The following is a 19,155-nucleotide window of genomic DNA, read 5'->3' as shown; positions in this document are numbered from 1 at the left end:
TTACTAGTGTTTCCATCTAATCACCACTAAGCTTGTTTGGTCCCATGCCTTCCATAGAGGATTCCTTTGTTTATCCCACAAATTCAGTTAACATTTTCATTAACACCACCTACATGGGAGAGCATTCTAGGCATCTACCACCTCCTCCATAAAAAAGTATTTCCTGACATTATTTCTGAGTTGACCCCTGCGATTTAAATTCATGTCCTCTAGTTCTTTCACCTTCCCTCCTCTGGAAAAATTTTGTTTGTATATGAGTACCTCTTAAGTATTTGAAATGTCTGTATCATATCTCCTTTTCTCCAGGGTGTACATCTTCTTGTCATCAAGTCTTTCGATATATGTCTTGTGGCACACCCCCCATTCTATTTTTGTTGCCTTTCTCTGAACTGCCTCACCGACGACTTGTATAGGGGCATCAACACCTCCTTTCTTCTGCTGGTTGTACCCCCTCTCCATATAGCCCAGCATCCTTCTGGCTATGGCCACCACCATGTCACAATGTTTCATCACCTAGACACCATCACCATCAGCTCTCTCCTGAGCTGTGCTTATTACTCTCCCTTCCTATCTCATACATCTCCTTTAGATTTTGGCACCCCAAGGGCATCACTCTGTACTTCATTGCATTAAATGGTAACTCCTAGACCTTTGACCATTCTTCCGATTTTTAGAGATCTCTTCTCATGGTTTCTACTCCTTCCAGGGTATTCATTCTTTTTTTATATAATTCTTTATTTAGAACATTGTGTTGTGTGTTTTCCAGGGTATTCATTCTGTTGGATATCTTTGTGTCATTTGCAAAAAGGCAAACTTCCTTCTAACCCTGCAGCAATGTCTCTCACAAATATATTGCTACCATGATTACTTCAGGCCCCTCCCTAGATGCATCCCAAGATGCACCGGGGAGGGGAATACCCAGTTTAGACAATGCAGCAGCAGCTGTGATGAGGATGTCCATCTTCATCCAGCTCATCTGTTCAGGTAAGGGGGAGGGGGGTCACTACTAGTCACGGTGGGAGGTTTAGTGCAGCAGGAGAGAGTGGGCATCTCTCCTGCTGCCGGAAAGGGGGGGACACATTTGGGTCAGGTCGCAGCAGGATTTTTTTCTTTTAATTAAACTTTGAAAATATTTACAAGTAATACACTTATTTCATGAAATATGAACAAATACAATAAATCAAAGGAAATTTACAAAATAGGAAATAATTCTAGTTCTTCTTAGACCCCAATCTTTAGTTTAAGGGTGGGCAGCTAACAATTGGAACCTCTATTAACATCTTATATATTTAATATTCGGTATCAAAACGGCTGCATTAGCAGACTCTTGCTTTTTAACGTGGGTTTTTGAAAATCCTGCCCTTAGAGTGAAATATTTCAATTAGAACAGGGCAAGGCCTCTACAACTTCCTTCACAGCCCAAAACTACCCCTGCAACTGTCCCTTCTCTACATTGCATTTCCTGCAACTGCCCCCCCTGGGGGGGGGAGTAGAACTGCTTGCAACTACCCCATCCTGCTGAAAATAACCCCATATAAACTACCCCATATCCAGAAATTATCTTACCTACAACAGACAACACCCCACAATTACCCTTACATCGTCACAATAAAACAGGAAAGGCATATATAGGCATAGCCTATTAACTAACCTTAAATCACTCCTTGCCTCCAATCAAATGGAAACAGGGATTTACTTAGGGAATATGTGGCCATATCCTGTTACCCTTTCTGCTTTATTATGATTCAAAATTTAACTTCTGAGGAAAGAATAAACAAACTGGGAACTTATGGAAGGTGCATGCCACCCATTTTGTTCTTCATCCTGTCAGAACTTGCCAGTGCAGTAGCTAGAAGAAAAATCCCCATGCTGCCTTTGGTATATAGCCATTATATATAAATGAGAAGAGAGTGGTTGTTGATGTATATTTGTGTTTTATGACAGATTTTTATGAATGTTTTATATTGGAAACCACTAAGATATTAGGCGGTATATAAATTTTCCGTGACCATTCTTGCTCTAGTCAACCACTATTCACATAACTATGTAGTTTTAGGCCAGAAAAATTTGTTCTAAATAAAAGTACTTTGTCATAACTGGTATATGTGCAGCTATCTCATATATTTAGTGCTGTTACCTATCCAGATGATCGAACTAAATATATGTAATGTGTATAAATGCCATGGCTGGCTATTTAAAAGCTACCCTCAGGTTTTTAAAAATTGAACCATAAGAGTAAAATCCAAGAAATGTATGGTAACAAACAAAGCAATCTAGAAATGAGACCAAAGGAGAGAGTGCTTAAACCAAGTGACAGGCAAATTGATATTACACAGTCTAGACATAAGACTGCTTTAATTATCAGGCATTCATATTGTTAGTTCTTCACACTTAAGTTAACGGTGAGCTACACTGATAGTTGTTTGTTCTTATGCTAAATGTCACAGAAAATTTATTCTTGCTCTTGAAATACAAATTAAGAAGGCATTGACTGGCACCTAGCTAAAGCAGAAAGGAACAAGATTCTAAATATTGAGTCATTTTCACCCTGAGAAAGTGTAGATGGAAAACAAATGAGCAAAGCTACTGTGACACTAGCCAAACTGTGGCAGACTGGTATATCAGAGGAGTCCCTAAAATATGTAGAATCTTATTTTCTGTTGCCAGCCAAGATAATTACACAGTTATCAAATACCACCTGGTATGATGTTGATCACCATGTTGGTTGCCCCCTCTGCCACTTACATCCAGAAGAAGTGGTACCCTGTGAAGCAGAACTCACAGGAAAGCTGGACTGAATCTCTGTGTACTCAGTTGTGTGTCCCCCTTTCCCCCTGCGATTAGCAGCCCTCCTTTAAGTTTCTTATTTGTAACTAAAAACTAATACAAGAAAAAGAGGGGATGGATTGCCGAGGGTGAGGGAGGGGGATTTGTGAAAGCACTTGCCTTCTTGGTTTCATGATTAATTTCATCCTTCCTGCTGGCTCTTCTACAGTCTAGGCGGAATCCTACATATCTTTGCCAGGGTTCTGATGGCAACCCAAGAATGGCAAAGAAATGAGTAGAAGTGTTAAATTTTCAGCTACTACTTTGGGGGTTGATCCTAGTTCTGTTAATATATGCAGCAATATAAACACTGCAGGAATTTTCACTGTTATCGAGAGTTAGAAGTATTCTAGTCTGCTGTTCTGAAATGGATGGTCTATACCAGTGGTTCCCAAACCTGTCCTGGGGGACCCCCAGCCAGTCATGTTTTCAAGATATCCCTAATGAATATGCATGAGAGAGATTTGCATACCTGTCACTTCCATTATATGCAAATCTCTCTCATGCATATTCATTAGGGATATCTTGAAAACCTGACTGGCTAGGGGTCCCCCAGGACAGGTTTGGGAACCACTGGTCTAGAGTTTGTCTGACTTATTCTTGCTGTACACCGCCTTGAATGAATTTCTTCAAAAAAGCGGTAAATAAATCCTAATAAATGGTGAAATTTTGTTTTTTAATCTTTTGAAAGTACCACCTTGATCACTCTTGGTAAGTTTTGACATTTGAGTTAGTAGCTTTGGTTGTATAGTATTCTGAAAAATAACACTTGGAGAAACATGGAGGCTAATCTGTGTGATTTTTTTTTTTGTTTTTATGAGATCTATGAAAATAGGAACAAAACTGTAATGCTTCCAACTTTTTATGGGAGGTGGGGGGAGATTTTATTTTTCATGAAATGGTAAGATGGGTAACAGTTTTTAAACAGAGCACCAAATGACAACTTTGTATGTTTTTTTACTTTACGGTATTTGATGATATGCCTCACCACATAAGCCTGAGGCAAGCTACAATTAAAATAATTCACTATCTCTCATATTTCTCATTACCACCCATCCCTCTCACCCAGATGTTAACTCTTAATCACACATGTCCTGATTTTTTTTAAAAACAAAATTTTAATTGCTTCTTGGTTTTACTGAAGGTAAATTGTGCCAAATCTGATTGAATTCTTTGACTGGGCAACCAGAGAATTGGATCAAGGGCGTGTGTTAGATGTAATTTACTTAGATTTCAGCAAAGCCTTTGAGACGCTTCCTCATAAGAGACTCTTGAATAAATTTAATGGGCTGAGGTTTGGACCCAGAATGGTGAACTGGATTAGAAACTGGTTGTTGGACAGACGCCAGAGGGTGGTGGTTAATGGAATTTGCTCAGAGGAAGGAAGGGTGAGTAGTGCAGTGCCTCAAGGATCGGTGCTGGGACTGATTCATTGCGGAAGGGTTAGAAGGTAAGGTTTGCCTTTTTGCGAATAATACCAAGATTTGTAACAGAGTGGACACCCCGGAGGGAGTGGAAAACATGATAAAGGATCTTCAAAAGTTGCAATATCCTCACATACCTCCTTGGACTTCAACAGAAAGCATGACCCAATCTTCCTCAGCAGTTTTGACCTTAGGTGATTTCCCATTTTACTGTGAGCCAGAGAGCAACGATATGTACAGCCTCCCAAAATGAGCAAGATTGACTGTGCAAGGTCTTGAAAGATAGAAATCTTAATGTCCTTCCACACATGCTCCTTTTTCTGCCAAGCCTTTCAGAGGATCTGTTCTTTAGTAAGATAATCTCCAAAACATACAATATCTCTGGGTAATCCCTCTCTCTGTTGGCCAAGACCCCGATAGGCCCTCAAAATTGTAAAATCACATGTCCGAGTCAGCCTGCATCATGTCAGCAGAAATCTCATTTACCACTGTAGCAAAATCCTTATAGGCAACTAATTCAGGAATCCCTCTGAATCATAATTTGCCATCTGCATGATCTTTTTTCAAGGCCCTCTATATTTGTTCCTGCATAATGTCTAAGGATGCAGCCTTTTGGCGGCTTGTCTGCATCACCTGCACCTCCTCAGAGACCATAGCGATTCTTCTGCCTACTCCACACGTGTACGTAGGCCCTCCCAGCACCATTTTCAAATCAGCAAACACCGATTGAAAATCCTGGTGAATTCCCGAGATGTCTTGTTTCAGGTCATTAAACCATAGCATGACTTCTCCTTTAGTGACATCTTGACTGATCATATCTTAGGGCATGGGTTTCTTCCATATTGGAAGAATGCTAGTCCAGCTCCAGCACCATTTTTTTTCAGGGGGGAGGGTTATTTATAATTTTCAATTACAATTCACAAAAAATAGTATTTACAATTATAAACTCTCCTCGCTAAAACGAGTTCAACTACAAACAAATATTTCCATCTAGCCCACATTACGAGAGGATTTACCCTTAACTTCATCTCCAACAAAGTAAGGAAATTCAAAATCAAAATTAAGAAAGCACAAAGAAAATATTTTTATAGATTTATTAATTAAATCAAAAATAATAATAAGCTTTGTTAATTCGATCTACATTATATGGTGAAATACTAAATTCTCCTCAATAAATCAGCACATTTACACCTTCTGTTGCTCCTGTAAGCTCAAGAATTGTTCTAACTGAATAGGATCCCCCCCAAAAAAATTATTTCTCTTGAAACTTTATCATACATTTGCAAGGAAATTTCAGAAAAAGTGGCTTCTAGAACCAAAACTTTCAATTTTAATGCAAGAATTGTTTTCCTTTTCAGTTGCGTGGCTTTGCCACATCCAGAAAAATCAGTACTACATCCCCACAAAATTTAGTATTTTTATTCTTGAAATATGTTTTCATAATTAAAGTTTTATCAATTCCACTCATACACATCATCAAAAGGGTGCACCTAGTCAAGATCACATCCTATGAATATTCTTAGAAAACCAGATAAATCAATAGGAGCCAACTGGTCCAATCCTTGTTCAGACCCCATCTTCTTTTTTTGGGGGGGGGATGTAGTAACAATTAGGAAAAAAAAAAAAGTTTCCGCATTTGATAATCCCAATATCTTTGAAATATTTTCTAAGCAATATATCTGGTGATAATAAATGAGTCTTTGGGAAATTAACAAAATGGAGTTCTTGAACGACATACATTTTCCATTGATTCAACTTTGGAATATACAATATGAGAATCTTTAGCCACAGAGGCTGAAACCACCTGCAGGGTCGAAATCTGTGTCTCAGAAACTAACAACCTTTTATCCAAAATCATCAAGTTGGAATCTGGAATCTACATCTTCAAGCTTTTGAACAACTTCCTGTGAAAAAATTACAATTTGTTTAACAACTGAGTTTAACAATTCCTCAACCCTGGAGTTTATTAACCACAAGTCCTTTAATGAAATATCATGTGGAGTCACTTGGGATCCAAGGTCCACAATGCTATCCTCTTGAATGGAAATAATTTCAGGCAATGATTTAAAGGATATCATAGAGGTTAACTGTGGATCATTAGATGACCCAATAACACCCTTGGGAACCAAATCGGTACCCAAACCACTGGTGGGGGTGGAGGAGTTCTATCAAGGGGACTTAAGGATGCCCCTGACAAAGAATCCGGCTCCTTACTTGATGCCATTATTACCGTATTTTTCACTCTATAAGATGCACTTTTTCCACACACCCCCAAAAAGGAGGTGGGAATAAGGGTGCATCTTAAGGAGCGAATGTAAAAAACCCAAAAACCCCTGTACCTTTTTTCTTATCCCAGCAATCCAGCGCGCTTTCCGTGCTCCTATCTTGGTTCCCCTTCTCTCTTCCGGCAGCGGCATAGCAGTGCACAAGGCAGGCACACGCTTTTTATGTGCCTGCTTGGTCCCTTGCTGCACTCAGAATGGCTGCCTGACAGTTCTCGTCCTGCGAGAACTGACAGGCAGCTAATCGGAGTGCAGCGAGGAACCAAGCAGGCATGTAAAAAGTGTGCGCCTGCCTCGTGTACTGCTGTGCCACTTCCGGAAGAAAGAAGGGGAACCGAGACAAGAGTGCGGAAAGCGTGCTGGATTGCCGGGATGGAAAAAAAGGTATAGGGGGGAGGGTGCCTGCCTTTGCCTTGGGGTTGGCTGGCTGGCTTGGGGTAGGTTAGCTAGCTTGGGGCTGGCTGGCTACCATTACATGTGCCTACCATTAGACGGGCCCGGTACCCTGTCCCAGCCTACCACTAGACCACCAGAAGGGGGGACAGGATACAGGGCACACTATTTGGTTCAGAATTCTTTTTTTCTTGGTTTTCCTCCTCTATAGATGGATGCGTCTTATGATCAGGTGTGTCTTATGGAGCGAAAAATATGGTACATTTGTCACCAAATGTATATCCATGGAGCCATTTGTAGCAGGAGTTGAGCTCTTGGGTTTAACTTTTCTTTTACCCATACTAATATATAAAGAAAAACACTCGCCCAATTCCTCATAGGATCATCACTTGTCGTGGCTCCAAGGGGCTCCCAAGGCGTCTTGCATGCCCCTTAGGGAACACCCCTTTGGCCACACCCTGCGGCCATGCGACGCAACAGTAGCATCCTTTTCACACACAGGAGATGGGCCTGCATAACGTCAGGCATCCATCTCCCATTGCGCCTGCAAACAAACCAACACCAGTCCAAAGCAGTCAAGATGGTAACAAATGGAGCCACCAAGGCATTCAGGAACAGGCAAAAAGTCTCTTTCAAACACCAACAGAGCAGGTATTTCCTCTCCATTTTTTAATTTTTCTGTTTGACAGCGCTCAATCCCAGCTCAGTCCTCACACGATCTTCCACCTCTACTGAATACTTAAATTTCTCCAACTTCTTGCAGGTAGTCATTCCAAGATGGTCAAGTACCACTTGTTTGGGGAAGTGATTTTACCTTGCAACACTGAAAATGCTTGTTTAACCATCTAGCCCAAATGGAGTTCCACCCTCAAGCAGCTATCTCCATCTATGATGTCACTTCCTCCCCTTTTTTGTTTAATACTTGAAATGTTTCTCTCCTGTTTCCATCTTCTCCTTCTCTCTCCCTTTCCTTCTCCAGTGGGTACATTTTGAATTCCAAGCTTCTTTATAGGCCTTATTCTTAAGGCCTTTCATATCCTTTTGGTAGTCTTTTTTTATTTATTTGGATTTTTCCTCCTAGAAAAGTTCAGAACGGGTTACAAGGTTTGCATACATAATAAAGCATAACAAGGTATACATAATAACGCATTCTAAACAGTTTCCCCCTTCCACTTTCTTCATAAAAGCATGAGCTCTAGAACTGAACAGTGACCTTATATTGTTCCTGTTGGTATCGTGCCCAAGCATATTGTTAGCTTTCTATGAATTTATTTGAGATTTATTAACTACCTTTATGAAGAGATTCAACCATGGCAGTGTTAAAACAGGTATAGCTTGACATAAAACTTTGTGTAAACTGTTTCAGCCTTCCGATATACTTGCTGCTTGAAGCATGTTCTCTTTTGGGAGTTTCTATTTGTTAAATGGCCAGTGGACAGGGCTGGAAAATTATTGGTGACATGGGTACCCTGTAACTAAAAGTTGGTGAGCGGTACCTAGCACTTTCCTAGGTTTGAGAAGCTGCTGCTAGAAATCTGAGGCTCTGCACAAAATGAATTGGCCACTGGGCAGCACATGAGCTGGAGCCACATCTTTGAGTGGCTCTTCACTACCAGGCCTCAGGAGAGCCAGAGCTGTGTCCTGGGGTAGGTTCCACTCCTTAATTTAAACCACACCGATTGCTGCCCCTACTCTGCATGGAGGCTTGCTATTTCATAGCCCAGTGAACTTTCCTGCTAACAAGATAGATGAGGAACCAGAGAAATGGTGGCAGAATCTAGGAGAGGAAGGCAAAAATTAAAGGAAAAATAAGCTGAGATGAAAGAAAATGCAAAAGGAAGAAGAAGAGAGCCAAATTCATGCAAAGGATACATTTTTTACAGCTCCTAAATATTTGAGCTGGCACTTAAGTTTTCAAAATCTTTCCAGCCCCAGTAATGAATTCTTTGCTCTAGTGCATGATTTTACACTTTTCTACGCTGAAGCAGTTTTTGGTGTGGGGGTGGGTTTTTTTTTTTGTGGTTTTTTTTGGTGGGGGGTTGTCTCCTTTAATTTTCTTTTCCATCCTTCTTGAGGGTATCTAGTCCGTTACAGATTTTTGGCATCTGCAAATGAGTGGCATTATCCTCAAGTTTATAGAATGTCACCAATAAGATATTGAAAAGAAACGATCCTGCGATTGAGCCTTGTGCTACTTCATTGGCTGCATTACTTTCACTATATTGACCTCCATTGACAACTTGTCTGACTTCTTCACTCAGTTAACTAATGTGCTAGCCCTGTACTGGCTAGTTTGCTTTCAAGTGTTCATGTGCTGTAGTGCTATACATATTTCTCATTGAAGTGCAGATAATGTTCATCCTGTACTTCTGCCTGATCCTTTACTTTTCATCAAAAAGCTCTGATGGATTATTGTGATTATTCTACTTGTGAGCTCATATGCCAGGGAGCTTGCATCAACCTATTTTAAACATCTTGAAGTATACTTTAGTATTTCCATAACTCTCTTCACTGCTGAAATTGGACTGGGAGGTCTGTAATTGCCTGCATTTTTCCCTTGTTTTCCCTTTTGTGGTGCGAGGCTATTTCTTTTCTCTCCCAGTCCCTAGGATCCTGAGTTAAACAGAGCTGTGAGGGATGCAGTGAGCACTGCTTGACTCTGTACATTGTGGGCTATGTTCAGCTGATCTCCTTTTTTAATGTATGTCCCAGGCAGCTGCCCTGGGACTTACAGCTCTAGGGGGTCTCTGGGGGTAAGCATCTCTTCCCAATCTCACTCATCTTCCCGGTCTGTCTTTTAACACATTTCTCTTCACATGGGCTGGAGACATGGCAGCAAGTCCCTTGTGCTGCTGCAGAGCTTTCCTTCAGCCTCATTACATCCCCTTCTGACATAGTTTATTTATTCAATTTTCTGTACCGCTCTCCCAAGGGAGCTCTGAACGGTTTACATTAATTTATTCCAGTACTCAAGCATTTTTCCCTGTCTGTCCCGGTGGGTTCACAATCTACCTAATATACCTGAGGTAATGGGGGGATTAGGTGACTTTCCCAGGGTCACAAGGAGCAGCAGGGATTTGAACCCACAATCCCAGGGTGCTGATGCTGTAGCTTTAACCACTACGCCACACACTCCCCAGCTTCCTGTTTCTGCCGGATGTAGCCCAGGTGAAAATGCACACGTCTCTGAACTCGCTGGTTTAAATGTTCAGCCCAAATATAGCACATGTAAAACATAAATGTCCCTGAGTGAACTTTTGCTGTGCAGGAATCTCCTCTCTCTCAAACTTTCTCTACCCTAGCATTTCTACTAGAGCAGGAATTCTCAATTCAGTCCTCAAGACACACCCAGCCAGTCTAGTTTTCAGGATATTCACGATGCACATATTTGAGAAGTTTGCATGCATGACCTCCATTCTCTGCAAATTTATCTTGTATATATTCATATATGTTTCCTGAAAACCAGAACAGCTGGGAGTGTCTTAAGGACTGGGTTATTTAGGGATGGCAAACAAGGTGGTTTGGGCTTTGTGGGTGCTTTGTTGTTTTGTTTTTTGCCTCCTCCCTCAATAGCACAACTCCATGTAATGCTACTTCCAACAGGCAGAGTTCACTTAGCTTCCAACATGCTAGGAATCACCTTCCTCGATCATGAACTTCATGTCTTCTATCTACATCATTCCTAGCAGGATGTACAGCTTCTCGTCAATCTGCACACATTTAAATGTTCAGGCCCCAGCTTTCTTGTCTATCTCCTCTCATCCTTGAATTCCTTAGGCTCTTCTGTGAATCTAAACTGTGAATCTAAACTGTAGCATATATTTTCCCAGAGGAACTGAGACTTGGTCCTGTTGAGTTCTCTTCAGCCTGTATCCACCCCTCCCCCTCCCATCTTTTTTCCAAAACTTTCTCAAGATGATATTTTACTTTTCATAAGAGGGTCCCAACTATAAGCTTGATGTTTTTAAGATCATAGCTTATTCTGTGAGTTTCCCCTGTCCAAATAGCCATTTCCCTTAGTACTACGTTTTCTGTTTCCTTTCCTCATCAGAGTGAGTTACTGCAAACCAGTTTTACAGAGGAGGAAGAAATTTCATGAATATCTTTACTTCTGCATTTTGCTTTTAGGCACATTCAGCTGCTGCTTCTGTAAATACTGAACAATAGAACTTGTTAAAGATTTCAGCCGTATGTTAGTCCCTTGGTCTCACTAACATCCCTCTCCGGTTCCCTCTTTTTTTCATGGCACTGTTATTTATCTAAAGAATGGCATTCTCACCAGTGTGTATGTTGGGTAACTTATCTGTTCGAGGGTCAGATTCTTTAAGCTCCAACAGAACGGTAAAAAAATACCATGGTGGGAGTGATTTTTGTTTTACTAGCGATTCTCAGCACAGTAGCATGCAAATTATATGCACAATTCAATCACTAAATTTTAAAATAAAATCATTCCCCCTACCTTTGTTGTCTCGCTCCATGCTGTGCCTTACCTACTGGCCTGAACCCGCCTGGCCGTTTTATCCCGCCCTCAGCTCCCTCTTCCTCACTGACACAGTGCACTAAGCCGTGGGCAGCAGCTCCTCGCATGTCCCGCGTCTCATCTAGAAGCTTTCCCTCTGACATTGCAATGTCAGAGAGAACGCTTCCGGTTCAGGTGCAGGACGTGCGTAGGAGCCGCTGCCCACAGTTTTGTGCACACCGTCAATGAAGAAGAGGGAGCCGGCCCGAAGATAATGCCACATAAATTGCACCACGGACCGACGGTTGAAGAACACTGTTTCGGGCCCAATGCATGTGCTGGCCCTGTGGACCAGCAGGAAATTTCTGCGGTCCGCGGTTGAAGAACACTGTAGTAGTGGATCTGCGGTTGAAAAACCGACACTGAACCGACCGACACTGGTCCGCGGTTGAAGAACACTGCAGTAGTGGATATAAGAAGCAATAATTTTGAGCATGGAAATTTGAGTTATGTTTTTATACCATAAACAGTCCTATTCTTTTTTTATTATTTTGCTTTTCAGGAACACTGACTCTAGTATATGAACGTGTGTGCCTCGTATCACCTACTGCCTAGCACTACCTTCTTTCTGTATTCCATAATGCCACCTCAGCTGTCTTGTTTATACTTTTTCTGAAACAGTTTCTTAGCTTGCCTAACTCTTTTGGATACTTAACGCTAATGATGAGCAGGTCAGCTAATTGACATTTATGGAAGATTTAATAATCAGTAATTAATTCAAAATATTTCTGCATCCACACCATTAATGATTGTTTTTATGTGTTTCTAGGTGGAAATCTGGAATCTTAATGGGGTAGATTCAATAAATGGCCCATAAAATTAGGCGCCAAAATGATGGGTGCTCAGTGCAAATTCTGTAAAGGTAGTCCATCAGAGTTGTTGTTATAGAATAAGAACATAAGAATAGCCTTACTGGGTCAGACCAATGGTCCATCAAGCCCAGTAGCCCGTTATCACAGTGGCCAAACCAGGTCACTAGTACATGGCCAAAACCCAAGGAGTAGCAACATTCCATGCTAGGGATCCAGGGCAAGCAATAGACTATGGACCTTTCATCCAGGAAATTGTCCAAACCTACTTAAAACCAGCTACGTTATCAGCTCTTACTACAACGCGTTCCAGAGCTTAACTATTCTCTGAGTGAAAAAATATTTCCTCCTATTGGTTTTAAAAGTATTTCCCTGTAACTTCATCGAGTGTCCCCCTAGTCTTTGTAATTTTTGAGGGAGTGAAAAATCAATCCACTTGTACCCATTCTACTCCACTGAGGATTTTGTAGACTTCAATCATATCTCTAGGTTAAGTCCTCATTTTCACACTTAGGTGTGAGTGTTTATGCCAAGTAAAGGCTGGTATAAATTTTGGTGCCTAAGAAATGGCATTCGAGCGTGTAAATAACAGTATTGTAGAGCATGCAGCACGCCCCTAACCTGCCAGTACACCGTCCAGCCCCCTTTGGAGTTGCGTGCAATAGAAATTGGGCACAATGTTTATAGAATAAGGATGTAAAGCAGTTACACACGTATATACTAATTAGCTCCAACTAGCACTTAAGGCAAATTAGTACTTAGCGCCAATTAAATTCCAATTGAACACCAAATAGCCAATTGATTTATACGCATTTAATGGACTGTACTCAATAATCACACACCCAATTGTGCATCAAATTTTGGACACCTTTTACAGATTGAGGGGGAATGATGCATATTCAGAGCTAGACATTTATTAGTGTACTTGTGAGGTTAATGTGAATTATTCTTAAGAATAGTCATACTGGGTCAGACCAATGGTCCATCTAGCCCAGTATCCTATTTCCAAAGTGGCTAGTTCAGGTCACAAGTACCTACAAAAACCCAAATAGTAGCAATCCTCCATAATTCCAATCCCAGGGTAAGAAGTGACTTCCCCCATGTCTGTCTCAATAGCAGTGTTCTCCTCCAGGAACTTGTCCAAACCTTTTTTAAACTGAGCTATGTTAACCGAGTTAACACATCCTCTGGCAACACATTCCAGAGCTTAACAATTCTCTGAGTGAAAAAAATATTTCGTCCTGTTGGTTTTAAAAGTAACTTTTAGTGTCCCCTAGTCTTTGTAATTTTTGATTGAGTTCATCAATTAACTTGTCTCATTCTACACCATTCAGGATTTTGTAGACGTCAATCATATCTCTCATTGCATAAGATGGGGTATTTGGTAAATGAGGCTCATTGACGCCTTTTAGCATGCAATAGTGCCTTTTCAGTAAGTCTAACTCTATGGGCCAGATTCTCTAAACGGCGCCTACATCGACAGCCGCTTACAAAAGCAGTGCCAATCACATGTCAATCACGCAATGGCACCATTTGGAGAATCACGGCTACGTGAAAGGTAGGCACCGGAAATGTAGACCAGGGTTTTAAAGGCCTACATTTCAAGTGCCTACCTTCCTCAAGAATCGCATCTACAGAGGCGCCTAATGACGCCAAGGCCACTTCCCGCGTTAAGCATGCCTACAGTGTCCGCAAGGTGCCTCCCATTTTTTTAACATTTTAATTGGTTTTTAATTGGCACAGTCAATTACTGCACTGATTGAACAAATTAAAACAATTGCCTACCACTGCCCAACTAATGGCTCTGTTTTGAGAATTTGCTACTAAGGGCTAGATTCACTAACCCTCCGATCCGTGTCCGTTTGCAAGCATGCCGACAAACTCACTAAAGGCCTGCATGCAAATGGAGACGATCGTTGGCACGCTCCCAGCCAACTGCATGGATCGCTAAAGCCCTGACAGTAGTGACAGGAGAAACAGCCTCATGTCACTGCTGTCAGGGCTTCTGCTGCTGGCTTTTTTTAAAAAAAAATTTTAATCGGGCAAATATTTTGCGTGTTTTACACACGCAAAATATCTGCCTGATTTAAAAAAAATAAAAATTTAATCCCCCCTCCAACAAATGCCCCAAACATCCCTCCTTCCCCGAACCGCACAAAAAATTTGCCCTGCCGCTGCCACTTAAAAACCACCACCACCCCTGACCGGCCCAGCGCACCACCCCCACCGCACCACCAACCCGACTGGCCAGACCCGGCACCTCTCCTGTACCGCTCTGAACTGTTTTGTGGTATTTGCGGTATACAAAAATAAAGTTGTTATTATTATTAAAAGGTTGGGAGCAGGAGGGGTGCTCAATCCCTCCTGCTCCCTAGGCCTCCCACCACCCCCACAGCCGTGCCCGGCCCGACACCCTCGTACCTCAAAGTTGGGAGCAGGAGGGGTGCTCAGTCTCTCCTGCTCCTTAGGCCTCCAGCGATGTCTTTGGGGAGCAGGAGGAACCGCCAAGTCCTCCTGCTCCTGCCCTGCCTCAATGACGCACTGCTAATGTGGGCCTTAGGGCCCGCCCCATTGCATCATGTGATGAACGTGGAGGAGCCTAAGGCTCTGATTGGCTTAGGCTCCTACCTTGGAAGGGGCCTGGGGCACCCGAGCCAATCAAGAACTTCCTTAGGGCTGAGCCTTAGGAAGTCCCTGATTGCTCCTAACTTTGAGGTACGGGGGGGGACCAAGCCTGGCTTGGCCGGGGGGGGGGTGGTAATAGGCCTATGGAGCAGGAGGGATTGAGCACCCCTTCTGCTTCCAACTTTTAGGTACGGGTCGTGGTGGGTTGGGTCTGGCCCGGGGTGAGGGGTCGCATACCGTGCCGGGGTGGTGTCGGTTGGTGGCAGGAGGGAGAGTTGGCATCCCTATTGCTATATTCGTGAGGGCAGTGTCGGGTGGTGGCAGGAGGGAGTGGGCATCCCTCCTGCTATTTGTGGGTTGCTAGGGGGGGTTTCACATTTGTCAGAGGGGGGCATCGGCTGTTTGACAGGTCTGCCTGTGTTTTCTTTTTTTTATGGGGCAGATATTTTGTGTGTGTAACACATGCAAAATATCTGTGCCATGGGAAGAAAAACAGGCAGGCCTGTCAAAAAACCTGCAGATCTGTCGGTAACTCAGTTACCGTCGGGTTTGCCAATAGTAAAACCTGATTCAAAATAACCAAGCAATTGTTACTGAATCAATCGCTTGGCTATTTTGTATGAGGTTTTACTAATTTGCATGGGAGGATCGGGATCGGATTGCTGCAGGCGTTAGTGAATAGTGCAGGAGGGAAATCTGGTTGCAAATTAATCGGTACACAATCGGTTTGCTTTGTGAATCTAGCCCTAAATGTGTGCATTTTTTATTGCCTTCTGTTTTCAGTAGCTGTGAGCTCATTCTATATTGTAAGTTTATTTAACAAACCCTGAGCTTTTCATATGTTGTGTCAATAACAGGTATGTGATTTCTCCACAGCTGGACCTTACAGTGGTTTAGGTGATATCATCCACCGAGAAAGCGTTCCCATGCACACATTTGCCAAGTATCTCTTCACCTCGCTCCTACCTCATGATGCTGAATTGGCATACAAAATTGCACTGAGAGCAATGCGGTATGTATTTATGGTTCTGTGGGAAAGAAGCATGATACACAAAGTTTTGCACAGATGACCAAAATAAAAAAATATTAGGTATTCTGTTAGTGTATAATCTTTTTCCAGGGCCATGCTTGGAAAATGAACTTAATTCCATTCAGTCCTATTGTCTCTAAGATACAGCATTGGGGATTATCAGATGGGAGCTACATAAGAGCAGAGGGGAAAGCAAGAGGAAATATGCTTAAATGAATATTTTAACTTAAATGTTCTGGGGCTTCTAAAAGAAAAACTAGTCGTAAAAAAATGATAAACTGATCTAGCAAATGAAAGCATTGTTCCTTATCTTTAGAAAATTGTTGAAACCTTGTGTGAACCATTCATGTTTTTCCCCAGCAGGAAGAATTCTACTTGGCCCAATGGCATGCTGACACTTAATTTAGAAATGGGAATATATTTTTCATTCAAAATTCTGCATCAGATGACTATTTCAGGTGGTGTTTAATCAGAAGCTAGCTTCAGCTGAAACCTTGCTAAATAATTCATTGCTTTTTGAGAATGAGATTCTTGAAAATATGAGGACTAATAAATATGCCTGACTGGATCTAATTGAGGCCTTCAGATCTGCTTGTGTCATTTCACAATCCATCAGTAGCAGCCACCATGGAAACCAACAGTTCATATGCATATGTAAACTGTTCTTTCTAGTGAGCTGTTTGAGCAGACAGAAATGGAGAGGATGAGTAGTGTACCCCTAGCATAATGCCTTCTCAGTCTTTTCTCTATTCTGGGTTTTTGCTGTCATCTGCTACTTGCCAGTACAGTGGTAACTTGGTTTGCGAGTGCACCGGTTTGCGAGTGTTTTGCAAGACGAGCAAAACATTCGCAAAATCGGAGAGAACGGGAACCCGAAGGCCTTGAGCATGCGCAGATGCTCAAGGCCCAGCATGAAGGAGGCAGATCTTCGGGCACCGGCATGTCCTGTGCGTTGGTGCCAATTCCGGTGCCAATGGAGGTAAGGAATTTGATCGGGTGGGTGGATGCCTGGGGGATGCCGGATCGCGGCGGGGAGGGTGTGTGATGCGAGCGGGGGAGGTGTCGCCAGATTGCTTTGGGGGGGTCGCCGGATCGCGGGGGGGGGGCAAAATGAGTGGGGGGATGGCGGATCACGTGGGAGGGGCCTTTATGAGTGGGGGGAGCAATGCCGGTTCTTGGGGGGGGTAGAGCAGCGCTGCTGGCCTTGGAGATGGGGGTGGGTGGGAACGAATCAAGCGAGTTTCCCTTAGTTCCTATGGGGAAACTCGCTTTGATATATGAGTATTTTGGTTTACGAGCATGCTTCTGGAACAAATTATGCTTGTAAACCAAGGTACCAATGTATTTAAAATCAGTGTAAAGTGCTCAATCTTGTGTGGTAGCATTTAGGTAGACAATTGGAGACAGCAAGGGTGGTTGACTTGAGGACAATCTGCTACAAAATCTTAGGATATATCTGCATTTTTTTTATTATTGGGAAAGAAGCAGATACATTGCTTGGCTTTCTCTCAAGGCCAGTTTTGCCAATGGGCAAAAGGGGCAGCTGCATACAGGGGCCCAGGCACCAAGTTGCTCGTTGGTAAATTTAGCCCCAAATCTGATAGATCTGTCTCGGTCTCTTTTCCTCCCTATATCTGTACTCCTCACCCTCCCCACCTCCTTCCATGGATCTAGCACATCTCCCCCAAATCCCTCCAGTGTTGTCTAAACTTGCTTTTTTGTGACTGACAGCAGCTGCAGTAGCAATTAACAAGCTGTAACTGTTTGTCCATAAGACCCTTCCTTCACTTTTCTGCATCCCACTACTCCAATGTGATTTCCTGTTTCCACATGGGTGGGATGAGGTAGAGGGAAGAACCTGTGGCAGGCCAGAGGCAGCCTGTCTTAATTGCTCCTACTGCTGGCCACAAAAAAGAGACAAGTTTTAGAGGACCATGGAGAGGGGTGAGGAAGAGACCAGACTGAACGTAGGGAAACAAGAGGGTGAGATGCTGGACCTGGGGTTGTAGGGGCCAGGAAGGAAGAGAAAGAGAGAGATGATAGATCTTTGGAGGAGGAGTGGGGAGAGGATATGAGAGAGAGAGAGAGAGAGATTCTGGCCCCAGAGTGCAAAGGTGAGGTATAAAAGTGTGGGACTGCTGCCTAGGCCATGCTACTGATGGCTCTTTCAGTCCTGCCCTTTCTGATGCTGGTGCCTGTTTTTGAGGAGTGGAATTGAAAGAGCCATAGGTGGCTCTGTACCTTCATAGTGCATTTTTTTCAACAGGGAGCAGCTTGGCTGGCAGGAGGCTAAGGAAGCTATGCCACTGAACAGGGTGAGCAGCGGTTGCCCACCAGAGCCCACAAAAGTGTGCCTAGACCTCCATAGTGGTTAAATTAGCCCTAATATTAGTGTAAATGCAATCTTAAAACAAATGAGGAAAACATGCATAGTATGGCCCATGTAAATGGGCAAGGCAATTTGAAAAAAACCAATGTCCTAGCAACAGTATTTCTTGTATCAATGTGTTATGCTGCAGGTGCTGGAACTACCTCTTCTATAGAAATGTATTGGGTTAGTTTTTAGACAGGTCTTTGATAACCTCTCCTCAATCTGACTCATTTTTAAATTTATTTCTCTTCCCTAATGGTATTCAAAACTATTTAACCGGCCAGAAATACTTAAAATAGTGTTTTAGCGTCTAATTGTGAATACTCAGCATGAGATAGCTGGGCCTCTCCTCTGAATATTTGCAGCCATCGCCAAAATAGTCACCAGCAATATTCAGCAAAGGCTAAGATTAGTGGGCAAATCAGATCACATAAATAGCGGCCCTATCTTTACCTGCTATTAAGTTAACCAGCCAGAACTGAATATTTGCTTAGCTGGTTAAGTTAGTGCTGGCTGAAAAAACAAACAAACAGATATTCAATGCTGGTCACTGGAAACAACTGAACATTGAATATTCAGGGTCAGTGCTGAATGCAAGCTGCCTCATGCCGACTGAATATTGATCCCAATGTGTCGTCCTACCTTCCCCCCATGGCATTTCATCCATGCCAATTTGGTTTCATTCTGTACCTTTTTCAGAGTTATTTGCTCTGGGATATATGCTTTTAACCTCTTGTTTATAATCTCTTTCCAGCACTGCAGTGGGTTGGAAACAATTTTTTTTTAAAGTATAATGTGGGAGAAATCATACAAAGCAATACTGGAGAATTAAATAAGGGAGGTGAGTTGTGGCCTAGCGACAGAGCTGCTGCCAAA

At 42.6% G+C, this 19,155-nt stretch overlaps 1 protein-coding gene across 1 annotated transcript in view; it reads left to right on the top strand.

The window, feature by feature from the left end:
- ZSWIM6 (zinc finger SWIM-type containing 6) overlaps positions 1-19,155 on the top strand; it is a 457,051-nt gene that overhangs the window by 376,308 nt on the left and 61,588 nt on the right. The window contains exon 10 of the mRNA XM_033930539.1: positions 15,755-15,890. Coding sequence (XP_033786430.1) covers positions 15,755-15,890 — 136 coding nt within the window. The remainder of the gene's footprint in view (positions 1-15,754; positions 15,891-19,155) is intronic.

Source organism: Geotrypetes seraphini, chromosome 1 (assembly GCF_902459505.1).
Source record: "Geotrypetes seraphini chromosome 1, aGeoSer1.1, whole genome shotgun sequence".
NCBI classification, from domain to species: Eukaryota; Metazoa; Chordata; class Amphibia; order Gymnophiona; family Dermophiidae; genus Geotrypetes; species Geotrypetes seraphini.
Note: the sequence above shows the minus strand (reverse complement) of the source record. Positions and strands in the feature narration are given on the sequence as shown.